This window comes from Schistocerca americana, chromosome 3, assembly GCF_021461395.2.
Source record: "Schistocerca americana isolate TAMUIC-IGC-003095 chromosome 3, iqSchAmer2.1, whole genome shotgun sequence".
In the NCBI taxonomy this organism is placed as follows: Eukaryota; Metazoa; Arthropoda; class Insecta; order Orthoptera; family Acrididae; genus Schistocerca; species Schistocerca americana.
This window is the reverse complement of record NC_060121.1, coordinates 469,748,480-469,771,014: the sequence shown is the minus strand read 5'-3', so window position 1 is coordinate 469,771,014 and position 22,535 is coordinate 469,748,480. Positions and strand designations below refer to the sequence as shown.

The 22,535-nt window shown below is 42.4% G+C and overlaps 1 protein-coding gene across 1 annotated transcript in view; it reads right to left on the bottom strand.

Annotated features, from left to right (window-relative positions):
• Nucleotides 1-20,381, bottom strand: part of LOC124605487 (lariat debranching enzyme) — an 89,565-nt gene extending 69,184 nt beyond the window's left edge. Inside the window, exons 1-2 of the mRNA XM_047137211.1 lie at nt 20,224-20,381; nt 16,969-17,167 (exon numbers count right to left, since the gene is read on the bottom strand). Coding sequence (XP_046993167.1) covers nt 16,969-17,165 — 197 coding nt within the window. The 5' untranslated portion in view covers nt 17,166-17,167; nt 20,224-20,381. The remainder of the gene's footprint in view (nt 1-16,968; nt 17,168-20,223) is intronic.
• Between the last annotated feature and the right edge of the window lie 2,154 nt (nt 20,382-22,535).

Below are 22,535 nucleotides of genomic sequence, written 5' to 3'. Positions count from 1 at the left end.
AGAGAAAGAGAAAGAGACAGGCAGAGAGAAAGAGAAAGAGACAGGCAGAGAGAAAGAGACAGGCAGAGAGAAAGAGAAAGAGACAGGCAGAGAGAAAGAGAAAGAGACAGGCAGAGAGAAAGAGAAAGAGACAGGCAGAGAGAAAGAGAAAGTGACAGGCAGAGAGAAAGAGAAAGAGACAGGCAGAGAGAAAGAGACAGGCAGAGAGAAAGAGACAGGCAGAGAGAAAGAGACAGGCAGAGAGAAAGAGACAGGCAGAGAGAAAGAGACAGGCAGAGAGAAAGAGACAGGCAGAGAGAAAGAGACAGGCAGAGAGAAAGAGACAGGCAGAGAGAAAGAGACAGGCAGAGAGAAAGAGACAGGCAGAGAGAAAGAGACAGGCAGAGAGAAAGAGACAGGCAGAGAGAAAGAGACAGGCAGAGAGAAAGAGACAGGCAGAGAGAAAGAGACAGGCAGAGAGAAAGAGACAGGCAGAGAGAAAGAGACAGGCAGAGAGAAAGAGACAGGCAGAGAGAAAGAGACAGGCAGAGAGAAAGAGAGAGGCAGAGAGAAAGAGAGAGGCAGAGAGAAAGAGAGAGGCAGAGAGAAAGAGAGAGAGAGACAGGCAGAGAGAAAGAGAGAGAGAGACAGGCAGAGAGAAAGAGAGAGAGAGACAGGCAGAGAGAAAGAGAGAGAGAGACAGGCAGAGAGAAAGAGAAAGAGACAGGCAGAGAGAAAGAGAAAGAGACAGGCAGAGAGAAAGAGAAAGAGACAGGCAGAGAGAAAGAGAAAGAGACAGGCAGAGAGAAAGAGAAAGAGACAGGCAGAGAGAAAGAGAAAGAGACAGGCAGAGAGAAAGAGAAAGGCAGAGAGAAAGAGAAAGAGACAGGCAGAGAGAAAGAGAAAGAGACAGGCAGAGAGAAAGAGACAGGCAGAGAGAAAGAGAAAGAGACAGGCAGAGAGAAAGAGAAAGAGACAGGCAGAGAGAAAGAGAAAGAGACAGGCAGAGAGAAAGAGAAAGAGACAGGCAGAGAGAAAGAGAAAGAGACAGGCAGAGAGAAAGAGAAAGAGACAGGCAGAGAGAAAGAGAAAGAGACAGGCAGAGAGAAAGAGAAAGAGACAGGCAGAGAGAAAGAGAAAGAGACAGGCAGAGAGAAAGAGAAAGAGACAGGCAGAGAGAAAGAGAAAGAGACAGGCAGAGAGAAAGAGAAAGAGACAGGCAGAGAGAAAGAGACAGGCAGAGAGAAAGAGACAGGCAGAGAGAAAGAGACAGGCAGAGAGAAAGAGAAAGAGACAGGCAGAGAGAAAGAGAAAGAGACAGGCAGAGAGAAAGAGAAAGAGACAGGCAGAGAGAAAGAGACAGGCAGAGAGAAAGAGACAGGCAGAGAGAAAGAGACAGGCAGAGAGAAAGAGACAGGCAGAGAGAAAGAGACAGGCAGAGAGAAAGAGACAGGCAGAGAGAAAGAGACAGGCAGAGAGAAAGAGACAGGCAGAGAGAAAGAGACAGGCAGAGAGAAAGAGACAGGCAGAGAGAAAGAGACAGGCAGAGAGAAAGAGACAGGCAGAGAGAAAGAGACAGGCAGAGAGAAAGAGACAGGCAGAGAGAAAGAGACAGGCAGAGAGAAAGAGACAGGCAGAGAGAAAGAGACAGGCAGAGAGAAAGAGACAGGCAGAGAGAAAGAGACAGGCAGAGAGAAAGAGACAGGCAGAGAGAAAGAGACAGGCAGAGAGAAAGAGACAGGCAGAGAGAAAGAGACAGGCAGAGAGAAAGAGACAGGCAGAGAGAAAGAGACAGGCAGAGAGAAAGAGAAAGGCAGAGAGAAAGAGAAAGAGACAGGCAGAGAGAAAGAGAAAGAGACAGGCAGAGAGAAAGAGAAAGAGACAGGCAGAGAGAAAGAGAAAGAGACAGGCAGAGAGAAAGAGACAGGCAGAGAGAAAGAGACAGGCAGAGAGAAAGAGAGAGAGAGACAGGCAGAGAGAAAGAGAGAGAGAGACAGGCAGAGAGAAAGAGAGAGAGAGACAGGCAGAGAGAAAGAGAGAGAGAGACAGGCAGAGAGAAAGAGAGAGAGAGACAGGCAGAGAGAAAGAGAGAGAGACAGGCAGAGAGAAAGAGAGAGAGAGACAGGCAGAGAGAAAGAGAGAGAGAGACAGGCAGAGAGAAAGAGAGAGAGACAGGCAGAGAGAGAGAGATGGGCAGAGGCAAAAAGAGAGATGGGCAGAGGCAGAAAGAGAGATGGGCAGAGGCAGAAAGAGAGATGGGCAGAGGCAGAAAGAGAGATGGGCAGAGGCAGAGAGAGAGAGAGAGAGAGAGAGAGAGAGAGAGAGAGAGAGAGAGAAGGAAGAGAAGGAGGAGGAGACTGACTTAGAGGAGGGAGGATTAGATGGATAGAGGGGGAAGGAGCAGATGGGCAGGGAAAGGGGGGGGGGGGGGTTAGAATAATAGGTATTCAGGTCTCTCGAGTCACAATTGGGGACATACTCAGGAACTGGGTACCAGATGTTCTCAAGATAGTTTTCTATGTTCATGCACACATTCAGTCAATCTGATGGTAGGTCGTCCCCCTTTAGAAAGTAATGCACTTAACATACATCACGTGGCAAACAATATGAGAGCAATTTCAAACATTTGGCAAGACTGTTGCTATACATCAAAAGAGCATTATTTAGGCCTTTAATGCCTCAACAGATTACTCATATCAAAGAAAAATTCAACCAATAATAATAATTTATAAGACAGAATTCCTGACCAATACCAATCTTCAAGAGGCAAAATGTGTAATACTGCCGATAGAAACACTTATAGGTGGCACATTATCTATTTCTCCTCAGGGAGGACAGATGAATAAACCTTCCCCAACTGTCCCAGTGTATCACTTTTACTTTTATTTGTGTTTATGAGCAGCACTACACATCTCCTGAAGGTAAGTACGGGACAACACTCTCACCTCACCAGATTAGTCTATCTAAAACTTTCACAACTCAAGCACTGAAATGGTATCATGTCTTACATATCCTCCCCACACCACCTGTTGGGACCTTGTGTCCCCTTCTTGCCCTTTGCAACATACTAATTTCCATTTTCCCCCTACCTAAATGTTCTTATTTTTGTTTTAACAACAATATGGAAAGGATAGATCGCCATTCACCACATAGGGGAGGTGTTGCGCCACAGATGAGGCACAACGAGAAAGAATGCCAAAAATATTTCAGCTTTCAGATGAAGTTGTTCTTCAGAAGCAGAAAACTCACGTTCAAACACATCACATGTACATGGTCACTTCCTCATAATGAGTGGGTCCATCTTACGCTAGGATTTGAGAAACTTGTTACCCTTCCCCCTTTCCTTTCCTTTCCTTTCCTTTCTAGCCTTCCCCTATCAATGCCTCTTTGCTCACTGGGAAAGTTTTGTACTGACCCAAAAAGTAGGGTATATTGATCTCTACTTTAAGTGTTTCTACTGACAGTATTGGGAACTGTAGCTTCTGAAGGTAAGCTTATTTTAGTCATTGTATTCAAGGCTATTATTTGTGTAATACAAGACACAAAAATAATTACGTTGCAGAGATCATATTTACATGCTCTGTAATTTCTCTCAGTGTTTAACAGTAATAAAGTTATTTCTATAATACAACTGATGTGTTATGGCTAGAATTTGGAGTGCTGTACATACAACAAAATCAGCATAACAGAAGGAATAAAAAATAAAACTAAATGCCATTTACTGTTACGAGATGATCTATGCACAGCATGGCTGTCTGAGCAAATTTACATTAATGTATATTGCATTAAGTCTTTATAAACAGCTTGATCACATTTCCAAATGCTGCGTAGCTCTTACACACTGGCTGTAACAGTAGCCAATGTACTCATGGTCAGAAAACCGGAGGGAAGGGTTAGTATGGGGCAGAGTTTTAATCTCTCGCTATCCTAAATTAGATCTTCCAACTTTTTTCTTAACCAACTTCAAGCAAAGTGACAGGACAAGTCATTAAATAGATCATTATAAGTCTCCAATTACCATGGTGGCAACCAGACACTGAACTCCAACTAAAGCAAGTGCACTTCATATTCAAAAATACACACTACTCTCACTGAACCATGTACTAATTTTATGATAACAGCAGACAGACCATTCAGATGAGTAGCAAGTTCAGTAGATCTGTCTAATATCCACCAAGACAGAGAGACAGAGACTAACTCAAGTAGGGGTGGCAATAATATTAATCACACACTTTAACCTGACCCCACTCTGAATGGAGAAAGTCAGCTGACTTCATGCCACTCTGGAAATGTTCATGCACATTGTCAAAGCTGACATCATACCCCCCTATGGAATGTTTATGCTCATTGCTAACATTAGGCACATAACATTGTACACCACAGCAATAATAGCCATTGCGAAAATAGTGTTGAGTCATGTGAGGTGTTGCGTGCAGCGCTCACTATTATTATTATTATTCAGAAAAATAGCCAAGGTGATTTATCTGATCCTGCCAGCAGCTCATCATAAATTTCCTGTCACTTCTGTACACACTGACCCATTACACGTTTGTTTCTTTTACAAACTATAAGCTAGCTGCTTTGGGAGAACAAGGCAGAACTTGTCCCAGCAGCCAATGGCAATGAGCAGATTGCAAGCTTTTCCCAGCACCCTCTGTAACAGAGGCTGAGTTGAAGTGTGCACTTAGTATCTGTATAGCAGATAGTATTGCTTGTGGCAGTTGAGATTCTTGAGGTCATGGCTTACATGTCACACGAGTCCATTGGTCTGCCACAGGAAATAAATACTTGGCCCACCAGCTGGGTTGATAGTTCGCTTCTTGCTGTTGAAGTCATTGTATGTTGATTGTAAAATACAATAGTTCCCTCACTTTTATCAATCTAAAATTAGATTGTATGTGTTGAGTTTAAGAGGATCCTGGCTTTGTCCTATGGTTGTGATTTGAGCTCACATTACCATCAGGCAGAATGGTCCCTCCCTACTGCATTTTTGGTCAGTGATCTAAAATCAGTATTGATTTCCACACCCAGCCTAATTTGTATCACACCAAGAGGAAGTCAATCTCTAGCATGATGTTAGTGCATTCCACACTTAAAGTTTATCAAACGATGGCGGCAGCAGCACCAAATTCATAGTTAAACTCAACTGATTACAGGACAACATATCCATCATTATTATCATCATCATCATAATCTGTAGGTTCCATGGCACCATCACTCAAAGGTGCAATTCGAACTCAATGTCGACTCAAGCAAAAATAACACGGAGAGTAGATAAAAATTCCAGAAGCAGTAGCTGCAGTAATGGTGGTGGTACCGCAGACATCAAAGTTCAAAAAGTATAGTGAAAAAAAAAAAGAAGAGAAAATCCTGTTCTACATGTTTCAGCAATGACAAGCAACTTAACTACCCACATCACAAAGCTACATTCATTGCTTGCAATACATGTGAGCATGTGGCCACGATCTGTCAAAGTTGACCACAGCCCATGAAAAGGTGCAATATTACTGCACATCATGCTGGTGTTACTAGCCAATACCAAAGCACCACTCAAAGCTATGACCTGACTGGAGACGAGATACTGACAGAAGTAAAGCTGTGAGTACCGGGCATGAGTCGTGCTTCGGTAGCTCAGATGGCACAGCACTTGCCCGCGAAAGCAAAGGTCCCGAGTTCGAGTCTCGGTCGGGCACACAGTTTTAATCTGCCAGGAAGTTTCATATCAGCACACACTCCGCTGCAGAGTGAAAATCTCATTCTGGAAACATCCCCCAGGCTGTGGCTAAGCCATGTCTCCGCAGTATCCTTTCTTTCAGGAGTGCTAGTTCTGCAAGGTTCGCAGGAGAACTTCTGTAAAGTTTGGAAGGTAGGAGACGAGATACTGGCAGAAGTAAAGCTGTGAGTACTGGGCGTGAGTCGTGCTTCGGTAGCTCAGATGGTAGAGCACTTGCCTGCAAAAGGCAAAGGTCCCAAGTTCGAGACTCGGTCGGGCACACAGTTTTAATCTGCCAGGAAGTTTCACATCAGCGCACACTCCGCTGCAGAGTGAAAATCTCATTCTGTACCAGTTTGCAGTTGCAAGTGCTGCCCACAATATTTCAGAAACACAAGCAGCTTATCTACAGGATACCACACACAACAAATTATTTAGACTATAGTTATCATTTCTCCCATGAAGCAAAACCGTAAAAAATTTAACAGCTATATAACAGATTGAGTTTTTGGATCAAATTCAAAATTTTTAGTGAAGTTTTTTCAATGAAGTATTCAGTACCTCAGCCGCATACTAAGCAAAGATGGTATCACATACATGACACTGAAACAATGGATAATCTCCCTGTGCCCCAGATAAAGCACTATGGAAAATTTATGCCAAATGCTGCACAGATATCATATCCTTTCAATCATAACTGGAGAAAAGGGATTAACGTTTCAGTGGTCCGCCACTCGTCTGACAACAGTCCAGAATTGGAAGCACTTGTGGCTAACACTTCTGCGTCATCTGCTTGGCTGAGGGGAGCAAACACATCATGACACGCCGCCCAGCTATGACCTCACATGAGCAGCTGCACCTTGGGTGTGCCTCTGGCACCCTCACAACCTCTGCCAGCCCATCTGCCTCCTACATTGTGGCCCGTGCCTTCACCTTCTCCACCGCTGTTGCTGACGTTTCCACAGCTGTCTCCTATGGTGTGGGAGCCCACTTCAGCTGTCGAGGGCTTGGCCAGACCTCGGCTCCCGCAGTCAGTGTCTCAGCCAATGCCTCCACTGTTACTGCATCCATCGGAGCTGGGGCTGCCTGTCACACTGCCACCTCCTTCCCTGGGTTCGGACTCATATGTGGAAATGGAAGATGTGCCAGTATCACCTGTCCGACCGTGTGGCTTCTCATAGGGGGCAGGAACCAACCCTGTCCATGCGAGTACCCCTTCTGACCCTACACACCCGAAGCAGCACATCACATGACTCAACAACCTAAGTCAACCACGGAAAAAATGGAAGTGGGCATAGTGCTCATTTCTTCACAAAGGAAGAGGAGTGCTGTAACTACAAATTTTATATGTGTGCTGCTTAATAGTTGGTGCATGAAGTTTTTGTTTGATTTAGCCACTAGAGGTCACCTGGCCTGATAATATGACAGCCCCTGTTGGAACTAATGTCTATACAGACCACAGTGCAAGGCTCCACCAGCCTCTTCGGTATTGCTAATTGTACTTTGTATTCTACATCTACATCTATACTCCGCAAGCCACCCAACAGTGTGTGGCGGAGGGCACTTTACGTGCCACTGTCATTACCTCCCTTTCCTGTTCCAGTCGCGTATGGCTCGCGGGAAGAACGACTGTCTGAAAGCCTCCGTGCGCGCTCTAATCTCTCTAATTTTACATTCGTGATCTCCTCGGGAGGTATAAGTAGGGGGAAGCAATATATTCGATACCTCATCCAGAAACGCACCCTCTCGAAACCTGGCGAGCAAGCTACACCGCGATGCAGAGCGCCTCTCTTGCAGAGTCTGCCACTTGAGTTTATTAAACATCTCCGTAACGCTATCACGGTTACCAAATAACCCTGTGACGAAACGCACCGCTCTTCTTTGGATCTTCTCTATCTCCTCCGTCAAACCGATCTGGTACGGATCCCACACTGATGAGCAATACTCAAGTATAGGTCGAACGAGTGTTTTGTAAGCCACCTCCTTTGTTGATGGACTACATTTTCTAAGCACTCTCCCAATGAATCTCAACCTGGTACCCGCCTTACCAACAATTAATTTTATATGATCATTCCACTTCAAATCGTTCCGCACGCATACTCCCAGATATTTTACAGAAGTAACTGCTACCAGTGTTTGTTCCGCTATCATATAATCATACAATAAAGGATCCTTCTTTCTATGTATTCGCAATACATTGCATTTGTCTATGTTAAGGGACAGTTGCCACTCCCTGCACCAAGTGCCTATCCACTGCAGATCTTCCTGCATTTCGCTACAATTTTCTAATGCTGCAACTTCTCTGTATACTACAGCATCATCCGCGAAAAGCCGCATGGAACTTCCGAGACTATCTACTAGGTCATTTATATATATTGTGAAAAGCAATGGTCCCATAACACTCCCCTGTGGCACGCCAGAGGTTACTTTAACGTCTGTAGACGTCTCTCCATTGATAACAACATGTTGTGTTCTATTTGCTAAAAACTCTTCAATCCAGCCACACAGCTGGTCTGATATTCCGTAGGCTCTTACTTTGTTTATCAGGCGACAGTGCGGAACTGTATCGAACGCCTTCCGGAAGTCAAGAAAAATAGCATCTACCTGGGAGCCTGTATCTAATACCTTCTGGGTCTCATGAACAAATAAAGCGAGATGGGTCTCACACGATCGCTGTTTCCGGAATCCATGTTGATTCCTACATAGTAGATTCTGGGTTTCCAAAAACGACATGATACTCGAGCAAAAAACATGTTCTAAAATTCTACAACAGATCGACGTCAGAGATATAGGTCTATAGTTTTGCGCATCTGCTCGACGACCCTTCTTGAAGACTGGGACTACCTGTGCTCTTTTCCAATCATTTGGAACCCTCCGTTCCTCTAGAGACTTGCGGTACACGGCTGTTAGAAGGGGGGCAAGTTCTTTCGCTTACCATGTGTGTGTACTGTTTGAGCAGTAAATTATAGTGTCCTTGGATTAGGACAGTTAACCATAATCACAAAGGAAAGGAAGCACAGGCTATTATTTTCTGTATCTAAAAATTTCTTGTTTTTATACAGAACAAAATTCCACCTGGTCACAGACATCAAGCCATTAATTTTGCCTTTTGGCCACACAAGCGAACTTGTTGTTGTGGTCTTCAGTCCAGAGACTGGTTAGATGCAGCTCTCCATGCTACCCTATCCTGTGCAAGCTGCTTCATCTTGAAGTACCCAATGCAACCTACATCCTCCTGAATCTGCTTAGTGTATTCATCTCTTGGTCTCTCCCAACAATTTTTACCCTCCACACTGTCTTCCAATACTAAATTTGTGATTCCTTGATGCCTCAGAACATGTCCTACCAACCAGTCCCTTCTTCTAGTCAAGTTGTGCCACAAATTCCTCTTCTCTCCAATTCTATTCAGTACCTCCTCATTAGTTACATGATCTATCCATATACTCTTCAGCATTCTTCTGTAGCACCATATTTTGAGAGCCTCTATTCTCTTCTTATCTAAACTATTTATTATCTATTTTTCACTTCCATAGATGGCTACACTCCATACAAACACTTTCAGACTAGATTTCCTGACACTTAAATCTATACTCGATGTTAACAAATTTCTCTTTTTCAGAAACACTTTCCTTGCCACTGCCAGTCTACATTTTATATCCCCTCTACTTTGACCATCAAATAGGAAAACTCATCTACTACTCTGTCATTTCCTAACCTAATTCCCTCGGCATCACCTGATTTAATTCGACTACATTCCATTATCCTCGTATTGCTTTCGTTGATGTTCATCTTATATCCTCCTTTCCAGATACTGTCCATTCCATTGAACTTCTCTTCCAGGTCCTTTGCTGTCTCTGGTAGAATTACAATGTCACTGGCAAACATCAAAGTTTTTATTTCTTCTATGTGGACTTCAATTCCTACTCTAATTTTTCTTTTGTTTCTTTTACTGTCTGCTCAATATACAGATTGAATAACATTGGGAATAGGCTACAACTCTGTCTCACTCCCTTCCCAACCACTGCTCCCTTTCATGCCCCTCAACTCTTGTAACTGCCATCTGGTCCCTGCACAAATTGTAAATAGCCTTTCGCTCCCTCTATTTGACCCCTGCCACCTTCAGAATTTAAAAGAGTATTCCAGTCAACATTGTCCATAGCTTTCACTAAGTCCACAAATGCTAGAAACGTACATTTAAAGGGTGTGTACGCAGACAAGGAAAAAACATTCCCGGATATTTCACAGATTTCCCAGTTAAAAATACACTTTCTCCCGGGTGAAAACACTTTTTCCATGTTAAGTGACAGTATATTTTCCATTGGAACAGCAAAACTTATCAATCCTTTGAATGGTTATGGTTTTATACATGGGCGTAGAATTTCCCGGCACTTTATAAAACGAAACTCACGGGAAAAGACACGTTTGGAAATATCTTTGATGTGCAGCAACATGTACGCTGTGCATTTTCATTTTACAGAAGTATACATTGGAATTCCACCGAACACTGCATGTTACTTTCCAAAACATTGAAATCGAGAGTGCTTTGTAAGCCAGTCATAGCTCATGTCACATGATCTCGCCAGCTGATGACAGCAGATACTCAGAGCATAGGACACGTGATGTAGTCAGCCAACAGTAACATCACTGTCAAGTAGCACGAACACACAAAAAGGGAAAGTTAATAGTTTAAATTAATATACATAGTGTTACTACAGAAAAGCAAAGCTTTCAAGTATAATATTGGTCTTTAAGGCTAACAAGCTGCAAGAAAAGCTACGCTTTCACATATAATGTTAATCTTTTTTGCACGTGTTACACTTTAAGATATATCACACAAATGTGCCAGTAAAATTTTTAATAATGTTAAACGTCTGACCTTCAGGGCTCGAAATTCTTGTAAATGGCTCATCACCAAAGCGTTGATATTTAAATGAGAGTCAAATGCTCTGTGATTTAAGAAATTCGTGGTACATTCTTGCACACAGTTCAACTTACGTAAAAGGATATTTACTTTGAAAGTAACACTTTTCAAACCATCATTTGCAATATTTTCTCGCGACTTGTTAGAAATAGGTTCGTTTCAGCAGTTGCCAGAGAGTGCAGATAACAGGCGACACAGTGCTTGCGCAGCTACCATGACGTAGGAAGCCCGTATGTACGTACATAAAACACTGGAAGATCATACATTACGTCATAAACGAAACAAGAGATCAGAGGCTACTGCAAGAGCATCAGAACTTCATGAACCATACTAAAACATGCACATTTAAAGTGCATACTTAAAGTGCACATTCATATGTCCAGATTCCCAATGACATAGACCTCGCCCTGATATTAAGCTTTTGAGTGTGGTTTTCAGGACTGTATTATATCATGTTCGGTTCTTTATAATGGCATAATGCCATATGTGCTAGAAGATGAAAATGTACACTTGAAATGCAGTGAACAGTTGAAACTAGCCATTACTGTGGAATTAAACAATTCGTTTCAAATACATTGACTGCCTCTGTGGAAAAGGTTAATAAAAGTCAAATTTCTTTAGCAAACAGACAAAATTAACTTCATTGTTCTGCAAGGTGATTAATGCTTGACTGTCAGAAAGGCAGATATAAAATAAAATCTGAAACTAATAACATATTTTAGCCTTCCGTAATTATACGAATGTATTTTAATTCACTTGATAGCTCCCAGCCACAGATATAGGTTTTGTTTTCATTTGACGTGAGAGTAAACAAAGGGGAAACAGCAAAATCACTAAATGTAAACACGGGTCACGTGGAGACGACCCACTACAACTCAAGACTGCTTTGCACATCAGCCCCGGTTCCACGATATTTGGTAACTAGGTCAATACTTTAAAAAAAAAAATCAAATTTTCAAAAATATGTTCAACTTGTAGTGCACATCTTTCTGAAAAGTCTGAAACATAACACATATGTGTTAAAGGAAATGCAGTAAGAGATGTTATTTCGTCTTAAGTGTGCCAAAGTGCAGTGCCAAGCCTCTTCATACAGCATTCTTCTATCGCACAAACACTTTATTTCACTCTGTGGAATTGAAACGTGTATATTTTGTAATGGATGCCATCAAACTATATTCAGGACAGAGGAAATTGAAATGTCCTGTGGTGCCTCTCCTGCTCCCAGTTGGCCAGTTTGACAGCCTGCCCCTCTTTTTTAAAAATCTCGCAATTAATAGTGAATGGGATTATTTCAAATTGGGAGAACTAAGAGGTCTTCAGAAAATTTGCACTCTTTATTGCCTGTTAGCTAATAACTTGCTGTTTTGTGTGACATAATATTAAATATAGGATACATAAAACCAATAAAGAGAAGAGACAAGCAAGAAAGTACACATTTCTTCAATCCTTAGCTCCTAGCATTTTTTTCTCTCTAATCTTGCTACAGCCTTACATGGAGTGCTTTCCTTTCTGGGAAAGAATCTATTACCTCATCAAAGTTCGTCAAATGGTTTGCTACATGAAAAATCGAAATGTCTTTATCTAATACTGAAAAAGCTGCTAATACAAATAATACCCAAGACTGGTGTGGTTTCTCGATCTGATTACATCTATTTCGTCACTGTCTGCTAAATAAAACAAAATAGGCCCTTTTTCATATTGCAGCAGTTTATTAACACACACCAAATAAACGAGACTGTTTTGGCACAAATGGTCATTTTTATAACACGACAGAATACAAATGACGAAGTACCAATATCACCAATATCAAATGCCTATTAGGCCTACTACAAGCGAAAAGCTTTACGCTAGGAAATAGTTTCACATTTCATTCATACGCACCAGTTTCTCAAGCATGAGATAGATAAGTAGTATTGAGAAATTTTTATATAAATTTGGAATTGTATTATTCTTTCATAATTTGTGTGATGTCCCCGTTTCTTCTCCTTCCTCGTTCCAACAAGCAATCTCATCATCACCAATTCTGTAGCTATTCCTGCCATTGCCAAAACTTGTTGGCCTATTAACTTCACTAACCCTGCCAGAACCACAGGTTTAGTTATCCCGCGATTATTCACTGGTTAGGCATTGTTACATGTTCGTACAACACGTTTTCCGTGTTACTTCCAGAATAGAACTTAAGCGGTTGCTAGCCGGGGACTTTACAACTGGTCCTTATTAGTGTAGCGATCTGGCCAAAAATTTTCTGTCAATATTTCATTTTCTTGGACACACCAAGAAGATAATATGTAATCTTTCTCACCTGTTAGTCGTTTATTTCCGTTCTGGTAGTCTGAGTCTATAGATTTCGCTAGTAATTATAACAACGTTGATCATTCGCAAACCCAATCAACCATACAATCAGACAGCGATTGACATTCATCCGATCAGCTTTACTCCGCTCAGTTCATATAGCCCCGTCTCCTTTTGTCTGCGGAAAGTTTATTTCTAGATGTGAGGAGGATTCTCCTGACAGAGACATCACATACACTATGCACACATTCAAAATCAACTTCAGATTCAATCAGAAATAAACTTAAAATGTGTTCAAAACCCAAGATGGATGAGTTTCAAAATCATATGAATAATTATAGACCAAAACTACTCAAACACAACTCAACTATAGTCTTCCTAAAGCCTTTGACACATTTTTCTGTCAGCAAATGCTTGGATGAGCACTGTGTGTGTTGTCGTATACGGAGCATCTCCTTTGCAATTTAAGTTATTTTCATTTCTTTCTCTTGTTTATGTTTTATTGTTGAAGTATTATTCTGCATAGCAGAATACAGTAATATCCTTTGTTAGAGTATCGGTTCTTACCAGTCAAAACTACAAAAATTTAACAGGAAACTGAAACAATGAAAAACTCCTGGAATTCTAAAAAATTCCCACATTTTTCCCGGTTGAAAAAATTCCCGGGCTTTTCACAGATCTCCTGGTTGTCCCGGGCCGTATACACCCTGGTCTACCTTTCCTGAATCTATCTTCTAAGATAAGTCATAAGGTGAGAATTGGCTCTCATGTTTCAACATTTCTACGGAATCCAAATTGAACTTACTAGATAATATACAGCAACAATTACCATGATGAGCACTGTTTTTTGAGAAATTACTATTATGGGAGCTTACCACTGCTCCTCATCCTACATCAAACACATTAGCAGAGAAAAATATATCTAAAAACAAAGATGATGTGACTTACCAAACGAAAGTGCTGGCATATCAATAGACACACAAACATACACACAAAATTCAAGCTTTCGCAACCAACGGCTGCTTCATCAGGAAAGAGGAAAGGAGAGGGAAAGACGAAAGGATGTGGGTTTTAAGGGAGAGGGTAAGGAGTCATTCCAATCCCGGAAGCGGAAAGACTTACCTTAGGGGGAAAAAAGGAAGGACAGGTATACAATCGCGCACATACACAGACACAAGCAGACATTTGTAAAGGCAAAGAGTTTGGGCAGAGATGTCAGTCGAGGCGGAAGTACAGGGTAAGTCACATCATCTTTGTTTTTAGATATATTTTTCCCATGTGGAATGTTTCCCTCTATTATATTCACATTAGCAGAGAAGTTAGTCAATGTTCCAACACCTAAATGAACAAGGTAACAGTTAAGTGACTCTAAGGAAGCCCTGATATCTTTAGACCTTCGGTATGTTTTCAATCCACCTCCACACGCCACCACAGTCCAGCCAAGACGGTGCAAGGGTGATCTCCTGCACCCATCCCAGCAAGCCAATCCCCTCACGCCATTTACCACATACCATATGGTAGTCCATACTACCATATGGACTCCCTAGATTGGGCTCCTACATATGACCATACACTAGTGTGGACTTAAGGGATCATCACTGGTTGCAGGGAAGCACAAACTGTTTGAAGTAGTAGCCAGACAAGAGTAACTCATGGGGCATCAAAATCAACACTGGCCACAACAGCTAAACAATATTACCCATCGAGGATCCTTGCCCCCACCCCTCCACAGCACAGATACAACCGTCCCCACTACGTGAGACGTAGCCCATTAGGAGCTCTCCCGTCCATACTGGCTGACTATATGGAGAAGGGACCGATTACCCCATAACACCAGCAATATGGAAACCAATACCTCACAAATCCAGCAATATGGAAACTAATTCGCAGAATTGGCGAATATCTGTTTACCAGATATTTATGTTTGCAACAACAGCCACAACTCCAGAGGTCATGGCAAACTCTTCTCATATGTAGAGTCATTTGTTCGCTATTAGAAGTAGATGACCGGCTCAGAAGTTTAACTGCCTCCTCAAATCTGTTCTGTTCGCCAACCCCAAAATACAACAGCTACCTCATTTTCTGATCAGGACTCTAAATTGCAATTATCATTGTGCCTTGTGTTTAACACATTAATGAATTTGTTCTTTGGTTCTGTTTAGAGTTCACTTTACTTCCAGTCTTAAGATTTGTTCCTGCTATGTTTTCAGCCACAAACTTAGTGCTGAACTTAGTTTCTGGCAATGACTTGCGTAAACTTTGTATAGTGAAAGATAGCTCATATTGTTGTCGCCAGTTTTCAACTGTGATGCACAAAATGCTGCTAATGATATGGAAGCCATGCAACTGGATACAACTTGTCTACAGAGCTGCAGAACAGGTATTATTGTAGCAATGTATACAAATTCAAATTAGGTGACTGACATGCAAAACAGCTGTGCCAAGTCCACATTGACTGTCAGGGTCACCTTTGGTCTGTGTCTAGCTGTGACACAAAACCTGGATTTGTCACACTTGCATGTGACAAATTGTCGCTGAGCTGCCTGGGCTGAGCATATTTAGGCCCTACGCAGAGGAAATGTGAAAGTTAACAAATTTTTGATTCCAGATGGCACTGTCCCTTGAAAATCACCAGAGGTGAAATGAAAATTCCATGGTAGGAATGCTACAGCAAATGTATTATATATGAGTTCATTCAAACAAAACCTGGTCAGTGTGTCTACCTTTACCTCACACGTATGATGACACCACGTAATTTTGGGTATGGTGCCACCATCTATTGGTAGAGAGACTGATGCGTGCGCACTGTTTGATGTTGCATAGCACCAGTGCGGTCTAACGCCACAGGGAAGGTGGTCACACAAGTTGTCGTCTACCACCAAACATGCAGGCGAGTAAGCAGGAACAACAAGGAGAGATTCGATTTTTGGTGGCAGCGAGAGTTGGAGGCTGTGAAATTTATCGACAGATGAAGGCTGTGTATAGTAAGTAGTGTCTGAGTCGTTCAAGTGTTGTGGAATGGCGCAAACGATTCCTTGAGAGGCGCAAGTCACTGGAAGATGATGCTTGTCCGGGAAAGGCTCATCGTGTCATCACACCATGGTTGCGGAAGTGAATGCTTTAGTCTCAGACAACCGCAGAATCACTGTGGACGAGATCGGTCAGTTACTGGGTACTAGCCTGGGCACCGCCCACACCATAATGCATCAATACTTGAACTTTTGAAAAATCTGTGCACAGTGGGTTCCCCACCAGCTGACCACTGAACAGCGCAATACTCGAATGGCACTGTCTGAGTCATCTGCAACATTATCGTGAGAGGGAATACGGCTTTATGTCCCATGTTGCCACAGGTGACAAAACATGGTGTCACCATTTTGAACCAGAAATGAAGTGTCACAGCAAGCAGTGGAAACATGCGACTTCATCACCTACATAGAAATCAAAGGCTGTGCACACCAATTCTGGTAAGGTCATGATGTCCACCTTTTTTGGCCGCAAGGGCACACTGCTTGTCGAGTTCCTGAAACAGGGAACCACCATCAATGCCCATCATTATCAAGCCACTTTACAGAATCTTAGAAGAGCCATCAAGTCAAAATACCAAAGCATGTTGTCCAATGGCGTCATCCTCCTGCTTGATAATGTCCACCCACACGCGCCCAATGCAGTGAAGACGACATTGGAGCAGTTTTGGTGGGAAACTGCTGGAGCATCCATTGTACAGTCCCGACCTTTCACCGTGTGATTTTCATAGGTTTGGACCTCTAAAACAAGTTACTCGCGGACATTGATTTGCAATGGACGACAAAGTGTTTGACTGGGTCCAGGCCTGGATCCGACAGCAGCCTACTAGCTTCTTCAAGGATGGAATCGACCAGCTAGTGTTGCAATGGGATAAAGGTGCCAACAGTTTTGGTGACTATTTTTGAGTATATATGGATTGTGTATAATTACATTTTTGAGTTAATAAAATCATTACCGTTATTTTACACTAGTGACCACGTTTCATTTGAATGACACTTACAATACCAAGACATCAGCAGTCACATTACAAACTTACTTGTAAAATGAACACATTGATTGATACTTTCGTGGCACAGCCATGCACTGCAAGTCTTCAGCATTTCTTGTAGCTTGAAAATCTCCACAGCATATTAAGAGGTCAATCTTCACATTTTCTTTTTCCTGTAGATGCTCAATTGCTTCATAAATTTTTTCTAATTCTCCATGCGCACAACCTTCTACTGCTATCTTCATATCTGTAAACCAAATTCCTGGACTTAATTAACTTAAACAAAAATATCACAACACAGTATTTACAGCCTACTCGCTGCACAGAGCACTCAAATTGGCTAGAAATGTACAATTATTTCCAAAGTAAAGTCAGCTACAACAAAAAATTTAAACAAACAATGGGAAATCCATGATGGAACGCAACAATATTATGAAAAGGATAGTTGTTACTTACCATACAGTGGAGAAACTGAGTTGCAGATATGTACAACAAAAAGACTGTCACAAAATAAGCTTTCGGCCAATAAGGCCTTTGCCAAAAATGGATATCACTCACTCACTCACTCACACACAAACACACACACACACACACACCACAGTCTCTGGCAGCTGAAGCCAGATTATAACAGCAGCGTGTGATGGGAGAGGCAACTGGTGGGGGTAAGGAAGAAGCTGGGGCAGGGAGGGGGAGGGATATCAGGATAAGGGTTGCAGACAGTAAAGTGCTGATGCGGGAGCATATAGGGACGAGATGGAGAGAGGGTACACAGCTAGGTGAAGTCGGGAGGTTAGATGGAGGGCAGTGCAGAAAGGGGGGGAGGGGGGGGGGGGAGAGGTAGTGGAAAAGGAGAGAATAGAGGGCTTTGTAGTACTGAAATGCAAACAGGGAATGGGTTAGATGGGCAAGAACAATGCCTAATGGAGGTTGAGGCCAGGTGAGTTACTTGAACATAGGATATATTGCAGGGCGAGTTCCCACCTGCACATTTCAGAAAAGCCCCAGTGTTGGTGGGAAGGATCCAGATGGCACAGGCTGTGAAGTAGCCACTGAAATGAAATATGCCATGTTGGGTGACTTGCTCAGCAACAGAGTGGTCCAATTGTTTTTTTGCTGCAGTTTGTCAGTGGCCACATAGAATGCAGCGGAGTGGTTGCAGCTTAGCTTGTAGAATACCTGACTAGTTTCACAGGTAGCCCTGCCTTTGATGGGATAGGTGATGTTTGTGACTGGACTGGAGTAGGTAATGGTGGGAGGATGTATGGGACATGTCTGGCATCTAGGTCTATTACGGGGATATGAGCCAAGAGGTTGGGAGCAGGGGTAGTGGGTAGTATATTTATCATTTTGGGGTATAACGAGAAGTAGTCGAAAACATGGCGGAGAATGTAATGCAGTTGCTCCAGTCCTGGGTGGTGCTGAGACATGAGGGGAATGCGCCTCTGTAGCCAGATGGTGGTACTTTGGGAGGTGGTGGATGACTGAAAAGACAAGGTCAGGGAAATCTGTTTTTGTAGAAGATGGAGAGGGGCAGGGGAGAATTATGGTCTGTAAGGTCTCAGTGACACTCTCTGTGTATTTTGAGAGGGACCACTTATCACTGTAGATGCGATGGCCATGGGTGGCTAGGCTGTATGGAAGGGACTTCTTAGTTTGGAATGGGTGGCAGCTGTCAAAGTGGTGGTATTACTGGCAGTTGGTTGGTTTGATATGGACAGACATACTGATGTAGCCATCTTCGAGGTGGAGGTCAACAGCGAGGCAGGTGGCTTGTGGGTTAAGTAGAACCAGGTGAAGCAAATGGGGGAGAAGGCGTTGCGGTTCTGGAGGAATGTGGATAGGGTGTCCTCACCCTCAACCAACATCATGAAGGTGTCATCAACGAATCTGAACTGGATGAGGGGTTTAGGATTCAGGGTGTTTAGGGAAGATTCCTCTAGATGGCCCATGAATAGGCTGGTATAGGGCGGTGCCATGCAGGTGCCCCATAGCACCTGGATCCTCCCCACCAACACCAGCGTTTCTGAACTGTGTAGGTGGGAACTCTCCCTGCAATATATCCTACATTCCCACACCCCTACTGGCCTCACCCTTCATTAGTCATTGTCCTAACCGATCTATCCCCTTCCCCATTTACGTTCCAGCACTACACAGCCCTCTATTCCACCAATGCACCCAGTCTTAACTTCTTTTCCACTTCCTCCCCCCCCCCCCACCCCCCTCTCCACCCCGCACTCCATCTAAACTCCCAACTGTACCTAGCTGCCCTACCATATCTCTACCTCGTCCCTGCATGCTCCCCCAGTATAAAATCCATTACAAGATTTTGAAGGCTTTTTAAAAATCTTAAGTCATACTTATGGTGTCACTCAGGTTGTTACTTTTGGCCATCAATCTGAATCAATATAATTAACCATACATTCTACAAATTATATTTGGACCAATGACAGTATTATGGAAAGGATACATTGCTAATCATCATATAATGGACATATCACGTAGCAGACAGGCACAACAAAACGACTGCTAAACGAGAGAGAGAGAGATTCATGCATACGCAACTCACACGCACATTGTCAGTCACCAAGGCCTCAGCGCTCACGTGTCCAGAGACAGTGGTCATGCACGTGTGGCACTCACTCACGTGAATGTGTGTGTGGTGTTGTTATTCACTTCAGAAGAAAGCCTTTTGACTGAAAGGTCACTTGTTTAGCAGCCCTTTTGTTATCCCTGATTGCAATTCATCTGCACTATATGTTGAGTAAAAATCTATCCTTTACATATTATTGTCACTGCTCGATCATGGATTTACCAATATTTAAAGCAATGCTACTCTTAAGAATAAGAATTGAAAATCGTAATTTGTTGCAAATGAACTGAAAACTGAAGGGGGTGTGTTTAATAATGTTTCAGTGTCACAATGTTTATCATACTATACATGGGACCACGCATGGTAAATATTCAATAAAAACAGTTTTATGTTTGCCATAAATATGGAGTCAATGTCCTATTATGTAAACCACTTATTGCATTTTTCTCTTCTACAATACTGAAAATACTACACCACTGTAAACAAAACGAAATGACAAATTAAGTCCTTAGCCGTGGTGGGTCCGGACTGCTTCAAGTACGGTAAACCGAAACCAAGACGAAAATACAAATGCGCTAAACGTCCAACTGAAATTAAGACCAAGACACAAATACTGTAAACTTCCCTTCGAAACCAATACCAAACTTTAGCTGCTACCTTCAAAATGAATCTATTTTTCCACGAGAATTAATCGCATAGCGTGGTCTGCCTACCTTATGCGTATGAATTGTGTTGATATAGATTAAACAAAACCATTAAACGGTTTTTTATGTCCACCTGCGTCATAACCACATAACAGGTAACCTCATCTTCGTCCAACTATGCACAATAAAACTCGTCACTTTTCGTAATTCCAATGCACTTCTCATTGCTAGACGCTAAAGAGAGAACAGTTAAGCATCGTCAGGTCAAAAGTGTTATCGAGAGTATAGTCGCGACACTTCGCGCCAGCAGCGCGCCAAGCGGCCAGTTAGTAAAAGTGTTGAGTTCGGCACGATCGTGAAAGCGAAGGCGAATAGTGATTGTTTACTGTGGTTTGTACACTAGCTTTTACAAATGGGAGCGTAGCGTAGCGCAATAAATTGCAACAACAAGAAAGAGATACCACATCTGTCTTTTTTTTTTTAGGTTTCCTAAGGACCCTGGAAGGTCTATACCATCACGTTACTAAATTGTATGGTCAAGATTCGCTTGCAAACTATATGTATAACGATGATTAATGTTTCGTTTTAGAAGCATAAAACGTGTAGAGAATAGCAGACGAGAGGATCTTATGAAAAAGACCTTATTTAATTTGATAATAATGTTAAGTTTTGTTCGCTACAGGTCGAAGAAAACCAGTTCATGAATGCAGACAATAATAAACTCATGTGGAATGCAGTAACCACACTGTTTGACATCCCAAATAAGCCACCTTAACTGACGATGAAGAGGAAACTGCCATAAAAGTTCGACAATCTAAAGCTGTAAAACACTACTATGGCACAGTGGCAGCCAAAAATGGCTCTGAGCACTATGGGACTCAACTGCTGAGGTCATTAGTCCCCTAGAACTTAGAACTAGTTAAACCTAACTAACCTAAGGACACCACAAACATCCATGCCCGAGGCAGGATTCGAACCTGCGATCGTAGCGGTCTTGCGGTTCCAGACTGCAGCGCCTTTAACCGCACGGCCACTTCGGCCGGCAGTGGCAGCCAGCTCAACTGCGCACATATCAGTGCCAGATTCATCTGAATCGTCAACAAAGATCTGATTTCATGATGAAGTGGAAGAATTAAGTACAGTTATTCGTGTCGAGAAAAAGCGAGTGGAGTATCGGAATATGCAGATCTCTATACCTCGTGCAAAACTATTACGGGACAAGAAAAGTACCTTTCAGTCGAAGTACAGATAGCAACACAAACTGTATCAGAAGGATCAAGTGAAGAAGGATAAAAAAAAATTGAAGACTATAGGACCTCGGTATTTAATAAAAGATGCCCTTGAGTTGTTAAGCCAGATTAGCGTGCCATCTGCGAGATGGAAAGAAGAAAATAAGCTGTTTGCGCTAAGTGATAAGTGACAATATGTTCCACCTTTTAAAGCAGAAGGTACAGCATTTTTCCATAGTGATAAACTAATGCAAATGTCATTGGATAAAAGTCTCTAATGTAAAATTTAACATATGACAGCACTTCTCACAGTGTTATTGGCTTTGAGAACTAGGGGATTACACTCACAGCATATTTCTCCCACTGTTTGGCAGTTGCTTGTCCGACTTTGAATAATAAAAGGTGAAGGTCGTACTTGTGGCGACAAGCAACAATGGCTAAAAGACAGTAGGCCTACGGAATGACAAACGGTGCGTCGATTCCTTTTGCACGTAGAGGTAAACGTCTGTGCTTCTTACGTGTGAATATATGTGTTTATAATCCGTTGATATCAACTTGGTAAGCTGTAGTTCTATCCAACGTCACAAGTGTTTCTTCAAGAACGTGTCGTAATTTGCCACTGGATTCATGATTTTTATCCCTACTTGTGCTCATTTTAGAATCATTTTTAAAAACCTCTACGTCTTCTGATATTACGCAAACACTTGGAGGCAAAAAAATAATCCAAATATTTCGTATATGACGTGGGAAAGAGATGCAACATTATGCTTACGACGCATCTGGCGTTCTCCTTTCTCACCCCTTGGAGCGCTAGTGTCGCTCCTGCCATCAAATGGTAACAACTTTTACAGCAGTGAGTGTCGCGACTGTTATGTTAGACTGTGATATAGTCTATTTACAAAGGCAATGAAAATTTCTATATACTTGTATCACAGTCGTCAAACACTACCAGATGGTAGAAAATATCCAAGACGTGGCACTCAGGAAACTGTTACAGACATTTAACCCTCACAGTGAAACGTTTTTAAATATTATAAAAGCCTACAATCTTTGACTGTTAGCTCCCCAACACATGTAACAAAAACTAGTTTCACTCTCCCTGATCAGGCATGTGTATATATGGACAAGTGTACATCAGACAACTTTTATACC